This window comes from Sorex fumeus, unplaced genomic scaffold (genome assembly GCF_029834395.1).
Source record: "Sorex fumeus unplaced genomic scaffold, SorFum_2.1 ptg000051l, whole genome shotgun sequence".
NCBI lineage: Eukaryota > Metazoa > Chordata > Mammalia > Eulipotyphla > Soricidae > Sorex > Sorex fumeus.
In genome coordinates, this window is record NW_026606108.1 from 2,235,978 (window position 1) to 2,256,619 (window position 20,642).

The window sequence follows — 20,642 nt, forward strand, 5'->3', positions numbered from 1 at the left end:
TTCTCTGTCCTTCTTCTCCCTGTTGTCTGGGATCAAGGCTGATCTAGGCAGCATCCACATTTTTCTCCATTTCCTACATTCAGTCTAGATATTTCAGATGGGATTCTTCAGGGTCCAAGGACACCCACTTCTATGAATATTTTGCCAGCTCCATTTTTCATCCTTTATGTCCATTTGTTTGTGGGCCCCTAGCTCCCCAAATTGCACCTAGCCCCAATGTTCCCACTTGGCAAGGCCATCTCCTCCTTCCTGTCAGAAGCCCACAGGGAGCTCTCTGGGCCTTTCCTCCATGAGGCTAATGGATCAGGGCAGCTCTTCCATGCCTGAGACTCAGCCGAGGCCATAGCAGAGGACACGGGGCACTCAGAGGACAGAAAATCAGAAGGGCCAGGCCACCTGCAAACATCTTACATTTCACAGGCAAGTTAACATTTCTTTGATAAGCAGCATTCAAGGAAACAAAACAACACAAAGCAGAGACTACTCATGATGACACTGAGTGGAACGTTCCTCACAGACACAGGTGTCCCAGACTGGGTCCCTGGCTGAGAGTTCAGGACATGTCATTCTGGTCCTTTTGATAGCAGCAGAGGAGTGAAAGAGGCACTTCGGTTTCCCCTTGCCAGCAGGTCCACTGTTCCATGGACCTAACACAATCTTCATCCCCATGGTCCTGTCTTACATTTTAAACCTTCCTGTAATTTCCCAAGACCAGAAAGTTCTTCCCAGAGTTTAGGCTCCCACGAGTAAGATAGTAGGCACACAAGGCAAAAGGCCAGACTACTCTGTAGGGCCCTTGTGTTCTCTACCCCACTGTCTATCAGGAGAAATGGAAAGAGCCCAAATTTCATTTAAAAGGGCTACACAAAACCCTTTATCTTTAACTTCCCTGTATCTCTGCAACATTCTGCCACTCAGTAACACCAAAACCCAGTTTTCTTAGAACCAAAAAAAAAAAAAAAGCCCTAGTTAACCTGGTCCTATACTAGGTTCCTCCCTGCTTGGGGATTTCCCTTCCTTTTTCCTTTTCCTTTCCAAAAAAATTTCTATTTCCATCTCTAAGCCTGAGCATCTTTATTACTCAATATTTTCATTCTTGAAAATGTTGAAGAACCTGGGAACTGTAGACCACATAGTACACAGAGAGTGGCTGTTCCCACACCAGCTTCAGGGACCACACGGAAATAGCTTCCAGAGATGAAGAAAGAGAATGCCTGAAGGGTACCTGGGAGATAAACACTCCCTGTGCCTGCCCTGTCTCCCTCTATCTTACCACCTTGCATGTAGCATGCTCAGTCACCCCCGGAGTCAAAGAATATTCAAAAAAAGCTTGACACCTTTCCCAGGCTTCTTGGCATTTGGGATAACCAGGCTAAGCTGCCCATTCTAGTCTGTCCTAGTCAATCCCAGCCTATCTTTGACTGTTGCAGTCTGTCCCCGCCCATTCCTGCCCATCCCTGCCCATCCCTGCCCATCTCAACCCTTCCCAGTTCCTCAGAGCCCTTCCAAGTTGATCCCAGTTCATTCTTGCCTGTCCTGACCTACCCCTGTTTTTTCTTCCCCTTCCCTTCCTTTCCCCCAATAAGGTTTCTTCTGAGTCTGCCATCTCGGCTTGGACCTGAGGACATAAACCTGAGTGTCTAAACACTGCTAGGACTCGTGCTGCTGAGGTTTTATTTTTATTTACTTGAACCACACCCCATTGTGTTCAGAGCTGACTCCTCACTCTGCTCAGGAGTCACTCTGATAGTGCTCGGGAGTGGTACAGGGGATCCAACACAGACACCCTCACCCTGGGCTCTCTCCAGCCCCAAGCTGAAATTTGAAAGAACAGATTACGTCTCAGTTTCACATCTACGCAGAGAACTCAAGCAGGTTTAGAGTGAAGGATTTCCTTATTTGCTTAAAGTCTGATGTAATGAGCAGCTTATCCTGAACTGCTTTATTTTCAAATCTCCTCTCCCCAAGGGCACGGTTCAGCTTGGAATTCTGGGCTGCAACCTTTCTCCTTCAACCCAGTCCTCAGATTGAGGCACCAAGAAGCATGTAACTACTCAACAATGCATTGCTCCAGAGCAGAGAGGAATGCTTTCCTTCCAAGGGGCCAGTGACGTTGTATGCGCTCAGCATCTGTGGGGTTTGCTAGGGCCCCATTCTGGCCTGCAGATCACCTTACATAAGATATGCTGCATAGCGGAATGGTCTGTGGGACTAAAAACCAGACAAACACCCTGCTTGTCTGGGCCATTCCAACAGCATCTGGTGCCTCTCTGGAATGACACTGGTGGTTCAGAGCAGAGCACACAGAGCCTGTGGAAAGGCACAGCTCTGCACACACCAAGCCCGGGGGTGGAGGAGATGGGCAGAGGAAAAGCTTCCCTACCTTATTCTTGGCTGCTTCCTGGGCTTTCTTGCCATCCCAGGCCCAGCCTCTTTTGGTGAAGTAGTTGACAGTGGCAAACTCAATCAGCGCAGAGAAGACGAAGGCATAACACACAGCGATGAACCAGTCCATAGCAGTGGCATATGCCACCTTGGGCAGGGAGTTGCGGGCACTGATACTGAGGGTGGTCATAGTCAGCACTGTGGTGACCCCTGCAGTTGTAGAGGGCATGGGGTGAGGAGGCAGAGGGAGAGAAGAAAACAGATCAGTCCCGCATCTAGACCCATTTCCCCCAACCATGACGGACCTGAGGAAACTGGCCAATGGCTTCCCTCCCTGCGGTCTTTGGGACACACACACCAGCACTGACTTTTTTGCTTATTATTCTTTTTTCTTGTTTTGTGGATGCTCCATCACTAGAATATAGTCTTGGAGGCCAGGATTTGCATCTGACTTCTCCACGGGGACTCATCCTATTCCCCTTGACCTGAATCAAGTCCAGAAGACAGTTGTGTCCCCCACAGAGGATAAGGAGAAGGATTGCTTCCTGGGGTGGGGTGAACTCTCCCCCCTCCCCATATACCCTCCCCCTACCCCTGCCATAAACAGGTAATGATCTGGACACAGTTTGAGTGAAGTGTTTCACTGAACTTGTGTTGTATGCAGAGTGAGCTGGAGGCAGGCAGCCGAGGCAGGTGCCAGTTCCTGGATGAAGTCAGCCCGAAGACTGGCAATGACTTCCTGGGATGTAATAAAACCAAGATGAGATTTGTAGTAGTGACTCTGTCACTAGCCCTGAAGTTGCTGGAAGCATTTGGGCCATGCCCACTTTGTAGATGGGGAACTGAGACCTGAGAAGACTCTAATTGGCCCACTGCAGGGCCAAAGAGGGCTGGATCTCCTCCAGAGAGAAGCTCCAGCAGGAGCAAAGGCAGTAATAGGACGGGAAGGTGGACACCAAAAGCTCCAAACTCTTCCCCATGCCCACGCCCTAGCAACACCTTTATCTTATCTAGGCTCACTTTTAAGTCTCTATGCCATTGAAGCATCATATCTGACCCAGGCTCTGGGCATCCCTCCGGCTGAGCCCCAGTATCCCCTCCAGCTGCAGTGCCAGATGGTCCCTGTCTGCTGTGGCTTCTGGAGAAAACTTTGCAGCCAGGCTGAACCCCCAGGAACATTCTTCCACAAATGGCAGGTTCAACACCACCTACCAGGGTAAGACTCCCATGTAAGCAAGGATGCTGTCACCCAAAGGTATTGTGACCCAGATTTTGCAGGTGAGACACTTGAAGACTGAAAGTATTTCGGGATATTCATCAGTGGGCAAATGAGACCCCATACTGGGACCCAGACCTGCAGGGCCCAGTAAACATGTGGCTTCCTGACTTCCTGGACCATCCCTCTTCCTGCAGTTTTGTCCACCTCACATTCATCTCTGGAAGCTGTCCCTTTCAGAGATTCTGAGTCTGTTTCTTAGAAACATGATTGTTACCATAATCATTAGGGCCCTCATCTATAAGATGAGGGATCCCAGAGACACACCAACGAAACAACCTGGGAGATTTGGAATTATGCTGCCCCTCAAACAAGGAATTCTTAGAATTAGATCCAGGAGAAAAACCAGAGACAGAACCTTTTTCCCAACCTCAGAAAGAAGCATCTTGGCTGCCATCTTGATTCTGGGCTTGTCTTGATTTTAGATCTCTTAAAACTAGGAGACAATGAATATCTGATGTTTGCCTCAGTGAATGCCTATTCATGGCTGACTGGCTACCACAGAATATTACTCAGTCATGAGAAAGGTGGAGCACAGTTAATATGGCATACTGGTATGGAACTGGTGGAGACCACACTGAGTGAGACAAGTGAGATGTAGAAAAACATGATTCTACCATATCTTTTCACTCAAGCAGAATCTAAACAAATTAAAAAGAAAAAAGCTAACAACAAAACCCTGCTAACAACAAAACAGTGCACCGTGCTGCCTTTTCCAATTTAGTCCCCCTCCACTTACTGAATCACCCTTGAATGGTCACATGAAATTGGGGGAGGGCTTCTGGGCAGTAGCTAATCTCTCTGCACAACCCAAAGCTCCTGGACAGGCCATCAAACAAGGCTGGTGAAATGGGCACATGGTCTAATCAGAAACCCCTATGCCACCGACTGCCTCCTCTCCGGGGACTCTGATTCATGCAGGGAGGTCTTCCTTCTTCAGAGGTGAACTCAGAGAGGCAGAGACAAAGCATGAAGTCAACTTGACATTTTAGAAGAACACAAGTATGTGCTAGGAATCTGCAAACCCATGTCACAAGAGGAGGAAGCAGGTACCGATTGTTGGGTAACATTGCTTTGTCCTTCAAGAAGCTTAGGTTTTATCTGGTTACATCCATCAATCTGGTTACACCCACCACAGTGCTCCAGAGGCACTTCCACTTCCATTGTGTTTACATGTAAACATGTAAACAGTCTTCCCTATGCTCTCCTCCCCATCCAGTTAATCAGCTTTCCCCTTAATCAGACTTTGTTAATTTGTAAGATCAGTTTCCCAGAAATCTATGATTTTATATGTATGAGTGAAATATTGCCTTTCTCCTCTCCTTATGCCTTATGAACAGTTTACTTTAAGGTAATATCCTTTTTGTATAGATACAGGAAGACCGTTAACATTATGCTTTGTAACTTAGGATTTGATTGGCCTTGAATATTATTCACTCCGGGCATCTTTCTCGACTTAAGCCTCAGTTGCCCTTAGTTCCTAACACCCCAAAAGCAGGGTCCCGACGAGGGACTGAATGGACCCAGGGCAAGCAGTGAGCTACCCTGGCAGCGAAATGGGCCAGGCCAAAGTGCCACGATTCTTAACTATAAGTTAAGAGTTTGATCATAGACAAATGCTGTCATGATCCAAAGGTAACGACAAGACTAGGATCCTGCTAGGGGTGGGAAAGACTATCTGGCCTGGGCACCGTAGTCTGAGATCGAGATGGCCCTAGGAGAGCAATTCTATAAGTTTAAGATATTTCTTACTGTATCCATACAAAATGATTTATATTATATTCTTGTATGCTTGTCGGACAAGGAGAGGAGAGGCACGCCCATGGGATTCTGCTCTAGGGTGGGTCCTCCTGCTAAGGAAGGATCTGTCCTAGGAGCGGTCTTCCCTGAGGCTAAGATTTCTACCCCTGTTCATCTCCACCCCTATTGATTGCGACCGCACCTAATTGTTTCCCCCAATTCCTCATGGAGAGAGGATTTAACTGTACTGTAGGAGTGGGGCAGGGGGCAGGAGGAAGAAGCAGAAGTTCAGAGAGGATCAGAAGGAAGAGGAGGATGAAGGGGGATGGAGAAGGAGAATGAAGTAGCATGGGAGCAGAGACAGGAGAGACGAGGAGAAACAGAGAGAGATGGGAGCAGAGAGAGAGAAGGAGAGACAGAAGGAGAGATGAGGAGAGAATCAGAATAAACTATGACTAATACCTACCAGCCTGGCCCTCGTTCCTTCCTCCACCTGACCATCGCCATCGACCTCTCCGGGGTGGTAGAAGGGTGAGACTACCGAACGCGGGTGGCGGGAGAGATAGAGCCGCCGCCGTGTGGGTGCCGTGCCACCTATTTGTGTGAGTTTACACACCGATCACACTCACAGCGTTTCTGCCGAGCCAAGAAGCCTCTGCAGGTTAAACTTACTAAGCTTTATTCTCTCTCTGAGATGCCCTTGATTCTCTATATTCCCCTGAGTTATATAGATGGGCCAGATATGTCCCCCTGCACAGCCCCCAAAACGTCACACCCAGTTGACCTTTCCCAGCCCATGTTACCTTGGAATGTGGGAGTATAGTCAGTGAACACCTCAGAGGCTCAGGAAGAAATGGTTTTCTTTACAAAATAAATATCAGGGGCTAGAGGTGGTTCAATGATCGGCCTGAGAAGTTAGCACGAAGGCCCAAGTTCAATAGCCAACCCTGCCAGGAGGCTCCTGGGCACCCCGCATGTCCCCAGCATGCCAGAACCCTGCAGTGCCCCCTCCTTGGAGATCGCCAGGAATGGGCCTGGTCTCACGAATATGGCATGGGAGGCACAGTTCCCAAAGAATCATCAGCCAAGCCTACCTCGAGGCGTGGCAAGGAGGATGGTTCCGTTATCCAGGAACTGACCTTTGTTGATGTTATTTGGGGGGACACATCAGGAAGTCTCTGGGATTACTCCTGTCTCTGTGCTCAGAGACTTCCGGGCTAGGCACAGGGGACCCTACGTGGTGTTAGGGATTGAACCTGGCTTGGCCACATGCAAAGCAAGTGCCCTTTCTGCTGTACTATCCCTCCAGCCCCAAAAAAGTCTATTATGAAACCAGTCAGCATACATCAGCACAATCACACAGAACATCAACTGCCAAGACTGTCAATTTTTTTTGGAGAGGGTTACTCCTGGCAATGCTCAAAGGTTACTCCTGATCCTGCACTCAGGAATTACTTCTGGTGATGCTTCGGGGACCATATGGGATGCCAGGGATCAAACCCAGGTCGACTGCCTGCAAGGCAAACACCCTACACACTGTCCAATCACTCCAGCCTCTGTCAAATATTTTTTAAAAATACAATCAACAGCAACAACAACAACAACAACAACAAAAATCCCAACCAACAAAAGCCCTGTAATCCCTCGGAACAGCCAGTGTCAGAATGGGACAGAGTGCCTGTGACGCCCCCTCCCCCTAGCCCCTGCCCCCGGGTCCTCATTCCCACGGGCACTCCTTATCAGATCTGCCCATGAGCTTTCCAGAGCACAGACAGGCAGCAGTGGTGGGGTGCTGAAACAGCCTGGCTGTGGGGATAGAGGGGTGGGGGATTCGAAGCAGCCACAAGCACTGATGACCAAGTGTGGCTGGTGACCACTCACCAAACACAGTCCTGGCCGGAACGGACTCTCGGTTCAACCAAAAGGACACCTGGGACAGGATGACAGTCATGATACAGGGCAGGTAGGTCTGGATGACGAAGTACCCGATCTTCCTCTTCAGGTGGAAGTGCGCCGTCATGATGGTGTACTCGCCTGCAAAGAAGCACGAAGCTGGTTTGGCCACGGGAAGCCTGGCCACGGCCCCTGCTGCTGCTTAGGACCCCCATGGGCCTGAGGTGGGGGTGCAGGAGACAGAGCCGAGGCTCTGGCCACCACAGTCTCTGCACCTCTGCCCTTTGAATGCCCAGACGCTTTCCTGGGGAGAGTGCATTTGTCCCTTTCCCTAATCCGTGAGCCCCATCTGGGTCGCTCCTGTCAGTCCCCCAGCCTGGCCACTGCAGTCAGTCATCAGTATTTCAGGACTTCATCTAGCAAGAATGGGATCACCGCAGAGCTGCATGGTCTGCTGGAGATGGAATTTGCCCCCTGCTTCGACCAGCCTGAAACACGGGCAGGGGCTTGCCCAGCGGCCTGCAGAGGCAGTTTGAGGAGTCATCAGCCTGATCTCTGTTTTCCCGAGTGGCAGCACTCCCCTAGCCATGCCCTGGGGCCTGCTGTGGATCTGCCTGGCCACGTGGAAGGCACCAGGGGGGCCCATCCACTCATGGCTGAGAAGGAGGCCGTTTTGAGGAAGACAGGTGAGGAGCTGGCATGGGAGGCCATAGGCACGGAGGACTGTTCTCCTTGGCTACTCACCTCTCTCCTCCCAGAAGGGCAAAGGAGATGCCAGGGCACCACTGAGCTGTGCACTTGGTTCTGTGGCTGCAGTGGGAATGTCCATGTCGTGGAATGTGAGGAGACAAGCTTAGGGTGTGCCCAGATGGCCCCAGGTGGGACCGTGTAGCCTGCGGGAATTCCAGCTGCATAGGCTGAGAGGCTCATGGAGCAGCTCTGATGCCCGCAGGGGGTGGGGAGGGTCCAAGCCTGGAGCTTGGTGGGTCCCTAAACACCCCTGTGTGTGCCTACATTGGAGACACTGGTGGTCAAATCTGCCCTCCTTGGGGCTGGAGAGATAGTGCAGGGGATGGTGCTCAACCCCCCCCCAACACTGAATATGGTCCCCAAACCTCACCAGGGTCAGGGGTAGGTCCTGCGCACCACCAGGGGGCCCCTGCAAGAAACAAAATCTGCCCTTTTTGCCTAAAAGGAGACTCCAGTTCTTTTTTTTTTTTTAAATTTTATTCCCAGGGGTTTTGGTTTTGGTTTTGGTTTTGGTCATACCTGGTGATGCTCAGGGGTATCTCCTGGTTCCTCACCCAGAAATTACACCTGGAGGTACTCAGGGGATCATATGGGATGCCGGGGATTAAAGCCAGGTCGACTCCATGTAAGGCAAATGCCTTCCCTGCCCTCTGATCACTCTGTCCCGAGACCCTAGTTTTTGACAGTACCTTGCAACTCACTGGCATGGGGAGGGGGCGAGGGGGTCTCAGCACAAGAGAGACAGAGTGATGAAGGAAGAGGCATTACAGTGGCCATGAGTGAGTCCTACAGGACCTGGCTGGAAGGTCCATGTGAGAAGAGCGGAACTGCAGCTGAGTCTGGAACTGCTTGCCTATTTGGAATTCCTTTCTGTTGTTCTTTTCAATTTTTTTTCATTAGTCAAAACCAGGTAAATACAATAGTAGATTGATTTTAAGAATAAGAATGAGAGAGACAGAGAGACAGAGACAGAGACAGAGAGAGATAGACAAAGAGAGAGTAAGAGATAGAGAGAGAGAGAGAGAGAGAGAGAGTGAGACAGAGACGAAGAATCAGAGAGAGGGAGAGAAACAGGGGAGAGAGAGACAGAGAGAGGAGGGACGGGGGCTCAAGTGCTTTCCTTGCATGAGGCTGGTTTCACCCACAGCATCACATTTCACCCTGAATGCACTGCTGGGAGCAGCGTGGGGCTGGTCTAAAACACCCACCAACACTGCACAAAGAAGACCCAGAGGTGAAGGGTGGGGGGTGGCTCCATGCACTGGGAGCACTCAGGGGCACTCCCCAGTATGCATGGTTCCCAGCATCTAAACACTGAGCCTGGAGTAGCCCTAAACACCACCAGGTGTGTCCCCCTAAGCAAAAACCAAAGTTACTTTATTTAGGGTTACATTAAGGCACACCCCTACACCCACCCCTAAGACCAGCTCTGTTACCACACCTGGCGGTCCTTGGGGATGATTCCTGGCCTGGTGCTTAGTGGCCCTGGCCTGCTGGAGTAGGACCCAGATCACATCACCGTCCCCCAAACACATACGCAACCTGCTAAGTCACCCTTGAACTAAGGATGCCCAAGCCAACAGCCTTCACCAGCATTGCCCAAACACTGCTGAGTCCCTACTGAATCCACCTCCTCTTCCTGTCTTTTAAATAAGACCTTAGAGAAGCCCCAGCCCACCCCTGTCCAGGGCCATGTGGGACAGGAACTGCTTCCTGGCAGCTCCCAGGTGTGATGCTATCCTCCGGGCTCCATAAGCTTGAGTCTCTCTGCAGGTGTTTCTGGGGTGGGACTATTGTGACGGGGGCTGACCCAGGCCCCTCTCCCCAGCAGAGATTGTGGAGCTTCAGGGCTCCACAACCTCTAGCTGACCTTGACTCCTGGCACTGAGCCTGAATGGCCAGAAGGTGCCCCAGACACATCTGAATACTCAGGCTCTATTTTGCAAAGCCAGGGACCAAACCCACATCTCCTGCATACAAGGCCTGGGTTTTACCCAGAGCTACAAGCTTGCTGCCACCCAGCATGCTTAGATCAGGACTGTCCCTGTACCTTTGGACACCCAGCCCTATGCCCCTGGCTTCTGGCTGCCAGTTCTAGACAGCCTTTGGACACCCAGCCCTATGCCCCTGGCTTCTGGCTGCCAGTTCTAGACAGCCCGGTGGTGCTTTGCAAAGTTTGGCCTCAGGAAAATCCCCTCTAGAGAGTTCTGAGCAGAAGAGGGCAGTGTGGAGAAAGGCAGTGTGGGGGTGGGTTGAATGATGAGGGTTGAGTGCGCAGGGCTGGGGAGCAGCAGTCAGAGGAGCCAAAGGGGCTCTTAGGGAAGTGCTTGTAGCTGAATGACCCAGAGGAAGTGGATAAGGCAGGTGCCACTGTGGGCAGTGGCAGGGAGGGGGCAGGGTCTGGCAGTGGGGCCCCAAGGGTCAGTGGAGACACCAGGGCTCTGTGTGTCCCCTGGAGGTTCTCACCCGTGCTGGTGCTGATATTCTCTGTGCCCACCGTGTGCCCCATCAGATGGTACTGGTTCAGCCTGGAGCCGTCTTCCGCCACTACCACTGACTTGGTGGTGCCATTGGTCCACACGTAGACGACCTCAGAGTTAGGGTATGCATCTGAGGGGGGGCAGAGAGACAGGGGTGTTAACACGGATGCACTCATGGATGCTGATGCAAGAGATGGGCCAGAGCGATGGCACGGTGTATTGGGACTCACCTTGCACGCAGCTGACTCACGTTCAATCCCTGACATCTCTGAGGGTCCCCTGATGCCACCAGAGGTGATCCCTGAGTGCAAAGCCAGGATATGTCCTGAGTACTGCCAGGTGTGACCCCAAAGCAAAAAATAAATAAAATAATGCATCCAGGACAGGTGGGGAGCTGGCCAAGCTCAGGGTCACAGCATGTGGAATGGGATGGTGCAGAGGGAGAAGGAGGAAGATCCACAGTGACCCTCCGCTCTGGTAGAGGAGAAGAGAGGGGGCTGGACAGGCCTGAACTGTGACCAGCCCTTGGACATAGCATGCAGAGCTGGGGAGGGGGGAGCAGGGGCCAGGAAGGGGGAGGCAGAAGTAATAACGAGTTGGGCTGGAGGCTCTGGGGCAGTTCTGATGGAGACAATGAGGAACTTGCTCATTCAATGTCAGAAATGTTACCACGACTAAAACCCTGTATCCAAAACTAGAATAAAAAAAAAGAACGAAAAAAAAACACAAAATAAAGCCCAGTGCCAAGGAGCACATGAGGGGGCAGAGCAGGGCATACCTCTGGCCCCTCTGCCCTTCTCATATTGGGGTCTGAGAGCTCAGCATCCTGGGGTCATGCTCCCTTCCAGGCCCCCCCAGCTCACTGGCTTGGCTTCGCTCCCCCACCTGCAGTGGGTCAGGCCTCTGCCTTGGGGCCTCCTACAGCTCCAGGGGACCCCCCTGATTACCTCAGATACTTGGGTTTCGCTGTGCCACAAGCCTCTGTCTGCGTAAGTAAGGCTCAGCCCTGGGGTCAGGGCTAGGGACGTGTCTGATGGGGTGTGGGCTGGCGCTGAGCAGAGATGGGTTCTTACAGCATCACATCACTGGACACCCCCAGCAGGGCTGGCAACCCACGTTGCTGGGATGTTTCTTTCAGCATGTTTCGGTTTTGGAGCCATACCTGGCTGTGCTCAGGAGAAATCACTCCTGGCAGTGTCGGGAGACCACACGGGGGGATTGAACCAGGGCTGTCTACAGGTGAGGCAGGTGCCTTCTCTGCCATGCTGTGCTATATATCTCTCTGGCCCCTAATGCAGGTTCTAAAACATCACGGGCTGTGAGGGCACAGAGGGAAACTGGCTTTCTGTCTGGTGATTAGCATTTCCTGTGGCGCCAGAAGGTTGACATGCTGGTTTGCTTGGAACAGATCATGAGACAGTGAATTCAGGTAGAAAGATCTTTGCAGGTGACTGAATTGGACCTTGAGCACAAGTCCTTCTACAGGACTACTATATCTCATAACTGAAGAGCTAAATAGCTCAACACTGGGTGTCAGTTAAGGCACTGAAGATATTTGTGAATTCCAAATGGCTCTCAACCGCTCCCTGGTATTTAACTGGACTGTCAACGTGTCCATCATCAGCTCCTTGATATTTAACTGAACTGTCTCTGTGTTCATCATCAGCTCCCTGGCACTTACTGAAGTGTCTCTGTGTCCATCATCAGCTCTCTGGGAGTATAAGACAATTGTGTATCTGTCTGTAGCACTGTCTTCCCGTTGTTCATCAATTTGCTCGAGCAGGCACCAGTAACGTCTCCATTTTGAGACTTGTTACTTGTTTTTGGCATATTGATTACATCATGGTTAGCTTGCCAGGCTTTGCCATGCAGACCCTATACTCTCGGTAGCTTGCCAGGCTCTCCAAGAGGGGCAGAGGAATCAAACCAGGGTTGGATGGGGTTGGCTGCATGCAAGGCAAGCGCCCTACCTGCTGTGCTATTGCTCCAGCCCGATTGTGTGTCACACTCAACAAAACTAAATACACCTAAAGGGTTTGTCACCTAGTAATCAAAGTGATGCGTCTAAACGCAGACACAACTTTCATATTTTTACAACCTCCCGACATGTAATATGCATATCAGGCACTCCACAAACTGCCTTCCACATCACCCCCTGCATGCTGAGTCACTGGACACTGGCCATGAGCAAACAGCCGAGTCAGAGTCAGCCCTCTGAGCTGAATATACTGAGGGTCCAGTCCTGGGCTGGAGCGATAGCACAGCGGTAGGGCGTTCGCCTTACAAGCGGCCAACATGGCCGACCCGAGTTCGATTCCTCCGCCCCTCTCGGAGAGCCCGGCAAGCCACCGAGAGTATCTCGCCCACACGGCAGAGCCTGGCAAGCTCCCCATGACGTATTCGATATGCCAGACACAGTAACAACAAAGTCTCCAATGGAGACGTTACTGGGCCCGCTCGAGTAAATCGACGATCAACGGGAGGGCCTTTACCTTACCTTTACCTTACCAGTCCTGTGATGTCTATACATTTTCCCAAATCCAAATGTTGCTTCATGATTTAATCTAACATTTTATATATCACCCCACAAATGAGATAAACAAACCTTAGCTGCACTGCCCTTTCCTTAACAACTTTGGGTTGTTGAAGCAGTTGCTTCCAACTGTACACCTTGTCATTATCTGTAGAGAATCTCCTCAGACTAGGAAATATCCCTCTCTTCGTGAAGACTCATTTCAACCTTCATTTGAATTCTTGAAAGTACAGATAATAATAACAGAAAGGTCTGTTAATTCGGTTTTGTGTTAGAGAAGCTTGAGCATGTGGCTCATTAGAATAATGACACCTATTTGCATTCTTTGTCTCCTAATAACAGAGAACCACCGTTGGATTGGGTAATTTAAAACTCATTAGAAGATCACATTTAGCCTCTGCACCCTCAGATGCCTCTGGTGGAAGTGAACTATTGGCCAAACATTTATTTTTAGTACATACAAAAAATTTAAAAAAAAACAAGAGAAAAGCTCCAATTCAATAATATTTCTTCACTTATATGTATTGTGCACTGTGTTGAAACCAAGTGAGTTGAGAAAAGGTGATGTTTATGCAGAGTTTTTCTTTTTCTTTTTCTTCATTTTTTTAGCTCTGGGAAAACTGCATACTAACATAATAAAGAATAAAATTCTTTTAATTACTGTGTATATCATAATGGTATTAAGAGAAAATACAAAGAAGCAATTTAACCAACATCTGAACCAAACACTATTCTTCAAAATATTGACCAGATAAAAGAAATTTAGCATGAGATTCAGTCTTCTGGACAGTCTACTATATACACGTACAGAGATCTCAACTGGGGTAGACAGGAAAAGCATCTCTCCAGAGTCTGAGTTCTGAATGTGGCCAACACTTCAGTTTGTTAGTTGTAGAGTCTGAGATAATTTAGTGAAGGACTAGAAGATCACCTCTTTTTCTTCCACAAAAACCTCTTTCCCTTCAGCGATGCTTGCCTTGTACTGCACTGGCATTAAATCTGAATATCACATTGATTCGTACCTCGTTAACTCATGAAAAATTTCATCTCTGACATGCAGCGTTTTGCCTCTGCTGAAATCAAGAACATAATTTTCACACACAAAGTGGCAACATTCAGCATGTTTTCCTCGTGGGAATATGAACAATTCATTTGCCTCAGACACATGAATCACTTTTTCCCCTGGTGAAAGCTTCAGGGATCTCTGGAAGGTTCTGTCTCATGACCATATGTGGTCAGCATCCGTTGGTAGCCAGTGACAAATCCTGACGAGTTCCTCTCCTTTTTCCTACTTCCCCAAATCATCGTATCTTTTTTTTCTCTGTGACATTTAAAGTCATTGAAAAGAAAATGACTTATTTCCATCTAACCTACTATTAGGCTCATCACACATATTTAACTCTACTAATCCCAATTAAAAACAAAACAACAACAACAAAAACCTTTCAGCTAAAACCTGTGGTATTGAAAGAAGTCTCCACTCCAAGTAAATGCAATGGGGCAACAAGTGACTCTGTATACGAAAAAAAATCTTTGGGTGGGCTGAGGTCGGGGCACAGGGGTAATTGGTGTGTAGTTTGCATGTGCAGAACAATGATTAGTCATCAGCACTACATGCCCCAGGATCCCTGGGGGCAGACCCGAGGGTCCCCAAACACCATTGGGTAGGGTTCTGGAGGACTCTGACACCGTAGGGCACCAGCAGCACCAAACTTGTTCCCTTGGTTGACCCCATCCGGCTTGGTTGGTCAAGTATTGAGGGGTGGTCCTGCGGTGGTGGAGGAGGCAGAAAACACAGAACTAAAATAACGCTGGAAACACTAGAAATGAACAAGTAGAGAAAAAGATGGAAACAGGGGGAAAGGGGCTCCCTGAAAACAGGGAACACTTTGAATATTGCTGAGTGAGGACCAGGAGTGTGTGTCTTACAGGCTTTAGACCCCCATAGCTCCCTGTCTCCAGCACCAGGGGGCCTGTGTGGGGCCACATCCTTGAGTCCTGACACTGCACTGTTGACTGTTGGTCCCTGGGCCTCTAGAATACTGCTTTGAAGACCAAAAGACCAGCTACTGCTGTCTCCATGAGTCGATGTTAAAGAGAAACAGACTCTGGTCTTATGCGCTTGAAGACCCACAAGAGAGAGTGGGGCTAAGAGAGCAGCATGACTAGACACAGAGGGGTAGAGTCACAGGAACTGTGTAATGGTGCATTCACAGCTTCCAGAAGGTGGCTCACTTGGACATACAAGGTACCTTTCCACCACCCAACTCATGTCAAAGAGCAATGGCCCAATATTGTAGCTCCTGACGAGCATAGGAAAATTAGAGTTTGAAGTTAGAGCCAATCAAGCCGGCTCAGCCACACCAAGCAGGGGGTTGAATCTGAATGGGCTGCATGCTAGGCTAGCATCCTGCCCACTGGACTATCTCTCTGCCCCCCAGCCCCCAACTGCAGCCTTTGAAGTCATAGTGGGCTGGAGACAAGCTGGCTCCCTGGGTGGGCCTGAGGGGTGAATAGCTCTGCTGACACCTGTGGACACAATCTTCCGGGTCTCTGATAGGATGTCTGGATAGCATCCAGGCAGCCTTTGAATGGAGTGGCCATCCACTATGGTTGGCTGGCTCTTTCCAATGAGTTCCCTCATGGTTTCCAGTATAGACAGGTGGAAACCACTTCCCAGTCTTTAAGACCTGTTTGGATTTCTTACTTAATCCCCTCTTTTGTTCATTTCTCTCTCTCCTTTTAAAAAACTTTTTAACTGAATCACTGTGAGATAAACCATTACAAAGCTGTTCATGATTAGATTTCAGTCATACATTGTTCCAACATCCATGCCTTCACCAGTATACACTTCCCAGCACCAGTGTCCCCGGGTTCCCTCCCATCATCCCCCACCCTGCACCCCCTTCCTACCTCTCTCTATAGCAGGCGCTTTTCTTTTCTCTCTCTCTCTCTCAATCTCTCTCTCAATCTCTCTCTCTCTCTCTCTCCCCCCCCTTTTGGGCCTTGTGGTTTGAAATACTGATAATGATCAAGAATAACCCTTAAAAAGGGGTATCATTAACCCTCAGATCTTGTCCAGTGTGATCATTCCCAGCTATTATTGTCATACTGGTCTCTTATCTATCTTACCTACCATCAGCCCCACAACACACGCTTGTGGCTAGTTCCAACCATTGACCAGTTCTCCTAATTCCTGTTTTTTCATTCATCTCTTGATACTCATATTTGACAATAAGCAGGAGAGGCCCAAATTACTTTAGAAATCTCTTCTACCTGGGGCAGGAGTGATAGAATAGTGAGCAGGGGGTTCTTCGCCTTGCATGTAGTCAACCTGGGTTTGATTCCTGGCATCCCATTAGGGGCCCCTGGGCACTGCCAGGAGTGATCGCCAAGTGCAGGGCCGAGAGCCCTGAGAATCACCTGATGTGACCCTCCTAACCCCCATCCCCATCCCCCAAAACCAGAAATCTCTTCTACCGAACCTGTAACTTCATTGCATATAACGTTGCCTTCTAGAAAACCCTAGATCACGACTTAGGTAGGTGTTCTGTTGTTCTGTCACAGAGGTGGTCTTTTCCCTCCCGCTTCATTGCCATGTGGGAACTCACCATGAGCCCTTTAGCCCTTCAGCCTTTTTCCATTAGAAAAAAATCTCAGATTTTTCCTAATCCTTTCATCATAGCACTCTTGGCTTTTTCTAGGCTGGGCCTTAAAACTCCATAGTCTTTACTCAACCCCATCCCAAAGATCTGACTGTGTTTGTAGAGTATTTTTTGTTTATAGTAACACCCTAGTTCTCAAAGCTAAAATCTGTGTTAGTTTCTTCAGATAAACAGAACAATAGGTGGGCTGGAGTGATAGTACAACAGGGAGGGCATCTGCCTTAAATGGGGTCAAATGGGGTTTAATTCCTAGCACACCATTATGGCCTTCATGCCCCACCAGGAGTGGTCCTTGGGCACAGAGCTCAGAGCACCCCAGGTGAGAGCTCCCACGCCCCCCCCAAAAATAGGAACAATACAATATGTATAGATTATAAGAAAAACTGGCTCATGGAATAATGGGGTCTAGAAGGCCTCCCTAGGAGGATGGCTGGAGAGTCTGTGATTAATAAACTGGAGACCCAAAAAAGAAAACTTATGCGGCTTCAATCTGAGCATCACCAGGCTGGAGACATTCCAAACTGATGCTTTGACTGAGTGAAAACACAGGAAAAGTTCATGAGCAAGGCAGAAAGGCAGCTGGAATCTCTTCTCAAACTCAAGGGAAGGTTGTTCTTATTTGCTCCTTCCCTATGTGACTAATTCTGCTATCCCACCCCCATAGCCATGGGTGGGGGGTGTGTAGCTGCCTGAGATGTTACTGGGGGGAGCATTCTTGTTCATTCACTTCAACAAGGGAGATTTCAAGGAGAGCACTGAGTAATTTTGTTTGCTAAATGTGACGCCAAGGTCAAATTAGCTTGAGCTGATTAAATGAGATTTAACCATATGAGTGACAACTTCTCTCAGATACCAACATTTTTTGGGGAGGGCCACACTCAGTTGTGCTTAGGGTTTAATCCTGGCTCTGTGCTCAGGGATCACTCCTCGAAGAGCTGGAGGGTCATGTGGGGTGTCAGGGATTGAATCCAGGGAAGCCACATGCAAGGCAAGTGCCCTCCCTGCTGTACTATCTCTCTGGCCCCATCAGATACCAACTTAAATATGAATCCATTCAAACACACCCTCATAATATCCCCATAAAAATGTTTGAACAAATATTAGGGCAAGTTAGCCCAGTCAAATTAAAATAGGACATTAATCATCAAAGAACTGAAAAATATAATAACTGCACAAACACACAAAAGAAATTCACTGAATAAACTCATTCATGAGCAAGATGAATGGGGGGAAATGTTTAGTAATCTTGTGGCAAAAGCAATAGAAATGAAATATTCTGTTAAAAAATAGAAAATTGGAGAAAATGAAAAACCTCCATATTTGTGAAAATATAACAGAAGAGCCAAAGTTTCTGTCCTGGAATGAAGAATCAAGACAAAGAATGTGGAGGAGAAAATTAGCTTTAAAAAATTACTGACTGAGGGACTGGAGCAATAGCACAGGGGGCAGAGAACGTGGCCTTGCAAGTGACTGACCTGGGTTAGATCCTCAGCACCCCATATGGCCCCCCAAGTACTGCCACTGCCAGGAATAATTCCTGAGTGAAGAGCAAGGAGTAACCCCTGAGCATTGTTGGCTGTGGCCAAAAGACAAAACAAATAAACAAAAAATCTGACTGAGCTTCTTAAATTTGGGGGAAATCTATAGATTCCAGAAGTTTAGCAAAATTCATACCAATATTTTAATAGTTTAACTTCCGTAAACTAAAGACCCCAAAATTCTAAAAAAAAAAAAGCAACAAGAAAGAAATGACATATTACTTAAAAGGGGGACATGGTTCGAAGAATAGTAAATTTTCATTCAGAAACCATAGAGGCAAGACTAAAGCAGCATATTTGCCAAAGGCCAAAAAACCTGCCAGAACAGAATTATAACCAGAAAAAATATCCTTTGGGTATAAAAGGAGAAATCAATATATTTTAAGGTGAAGAAAAACTAGGAGAATTTATTGAAGGCGATTTATCTTAAGAAATGGTTAAAGGAAGTTTGCCTAAGGTCCTACTACAGAGTAACTTTTATTATGAGATATTATTTTATGATAAAATTACAACTTAAAAACTATTAGGGTACTAAAAATCCAAACACAAGGAACAAAATAGGGGCAAATCAACAGGATTTCCATTTGCTAGCAAGTTTTCAAAACTGAGCTTGATGGTTCTTGTCTGTTTTTCTGTTTTTGTGTTTGGGCCACACCTGGTATCGCTCAGGGATTACTCCTGGCTCTACACACAGGAATCTCTCCTGACAGCTCAGAAGACCAAATTGGGTTTTCTGGGGATCAAACCTGGGTCAGCCACATGCAGAACAAACATCCCATCCACTGCCCTATGGCTCCAGACATGAGCTTGATGGTTCTTATAAAAATTACACTCTCTGATATGATTCTAGATTTCTGTAGAGAAAATATTTAAGGGAGTTGTATTGTAATTTTGAGGCCGAAAGGTGAAGGGTACATGAAGGGTGGTAAGTTTTTATTCTTTATTTAAACTGGTAAATGAGAACAGAAAACTGTGCTGACTTATGTGGTTCTTCATACTATTGTGTGTCCATCTCCTATCTCCCTACTATGTCTATAAATTTGTATTTCTATAGATCTATTTCATATCTGTATCTACATCTACCTATATCCATAGTATAGTGACAACTGAAAAAATATGAAAAGATATAAATCAAACATTATAAGCAAATAAAATAGGATCATAGTAAATATAGACACTGAAAATGAGGAAAAAGAAAGTAGAAATTAAAAAATAATTTAGAAAGTATTCTAAATTAAATAAAAAGTAATTAAAACAAATAAAAATAATTAAATAATTGCCCTATATCAAAGTTATAAAAGAAAGAAATGGAAGACTTAAGGGCTGATATCCAGAGCGAGTTCATATTAAGTATAAATGATGATAAACTGATTGAAAGACAAGACTGACAAACTGAATTTTAAAATGTCTCCAAGTCATATCTACACGATCAGATACTATTTTCACTGCAAGAAGGGTGAGATCCTGCAGTGAGGTAGCTGCCACTCGGATGGAGCTGGGGGGCACCTTGTGAAGCAAAGTAAGTCTGGGGAGGAACAGACCTGCTGGTCTCACTCAGCTGTGGTCTGTAGAAAATAAGCAAGAGCTCAGACAGTGCTGAGCAGTTGCCAACGCTGGCCTTTGGCTAAAGCACTCGGTGATCGACCAGTGGGGACAATGGGGATGGGGGAGAAAGGACAATGGGGACGGGAGACTCAGAGTGAAAGAAGGACAGCGGGCACTCAGTGGTGGTAAAGGTGCAGTAAATTTTCACAAAGAACACATCAAAGTTAATTTAAAAAAAACATTGATTTAAAAAAAACAATAGGAGGTATGTTATTCATCAGAGAAAGGAGACCCAAAGCAAAGAAAGTGATCAGAGACAGAGAGTACTGTTGTATCATTTTAAAGGGTGAGTCACCAAAAACCTTAAGAGTGTGGTTGAGGGAATGGGCGATAGTTCAAAGGGCTGGATTAAAAAGCCTGGGAAATATTTCATTCCCACCCTCACCCCATACCTCATGGTCCCGGCACCCAGCACTGCACTGCCAGGCTGATCCCTGAAACCTCAGTATCATCAGGAGAGATCCCTAGAACACAGGGACTTCTGTGATGGTTCTTATCAAGGAACTGAATTGAAAGTAGAACTAGAGGAACTCATTTCATTCCCCACCATCAATGTAAAAGGACACAGCAAGGATACAGAAGACCCCAACCAAAGCATAACCAACAGAATCCAATCTGTAATTGTTAAATTCTACCAAGGAGCCAACAACACACACCTAATTTTCAGGTGCTCACAGAACACATATCAAAATGGGTCATATTCTGTGTTATGCAACAAAATTCAAAGAAATGAAATATTGACATTGTAGACACGGCACCCTCTAAGCACAATGAAGT

At 47.7% G+C, this 20,642-nt stretch overlaps 1 protein-coding gene across 2 annotated transcripts in view; it reads right to left on the reverse strand.

The window, feature by feature from the left end:
* Positions 1-20,642, reverse strand: part of GABRA5 (gamma-aminobutyric acid type A receptor subunit alpha5) — a 76,418-nt gene that overhangs the window by 1,044 nt on the left and 54,732 nt on the right. For both annotated transcript variants that reach the window (XM_056124365.1, XM_056124364.1), the window contains exons 7-9: positions 10,511-10,654; positions 7,283-7,435; positions 2,384-2,595 (exon numbers count right to left, since the gene is read on the reverse strand). In XM_056124365.1, the coding sequence (XP_055980340.1) occupies positions 2,384-2,595; positions 7,283-7,435; positions 10,511-10,654 (509 nt within the window). The remainder of the gene's footprint in view (positions 1-2,383; positions 2,596-7,282; positions 7,436-10,510; positions 10,655-20,642) is intronic.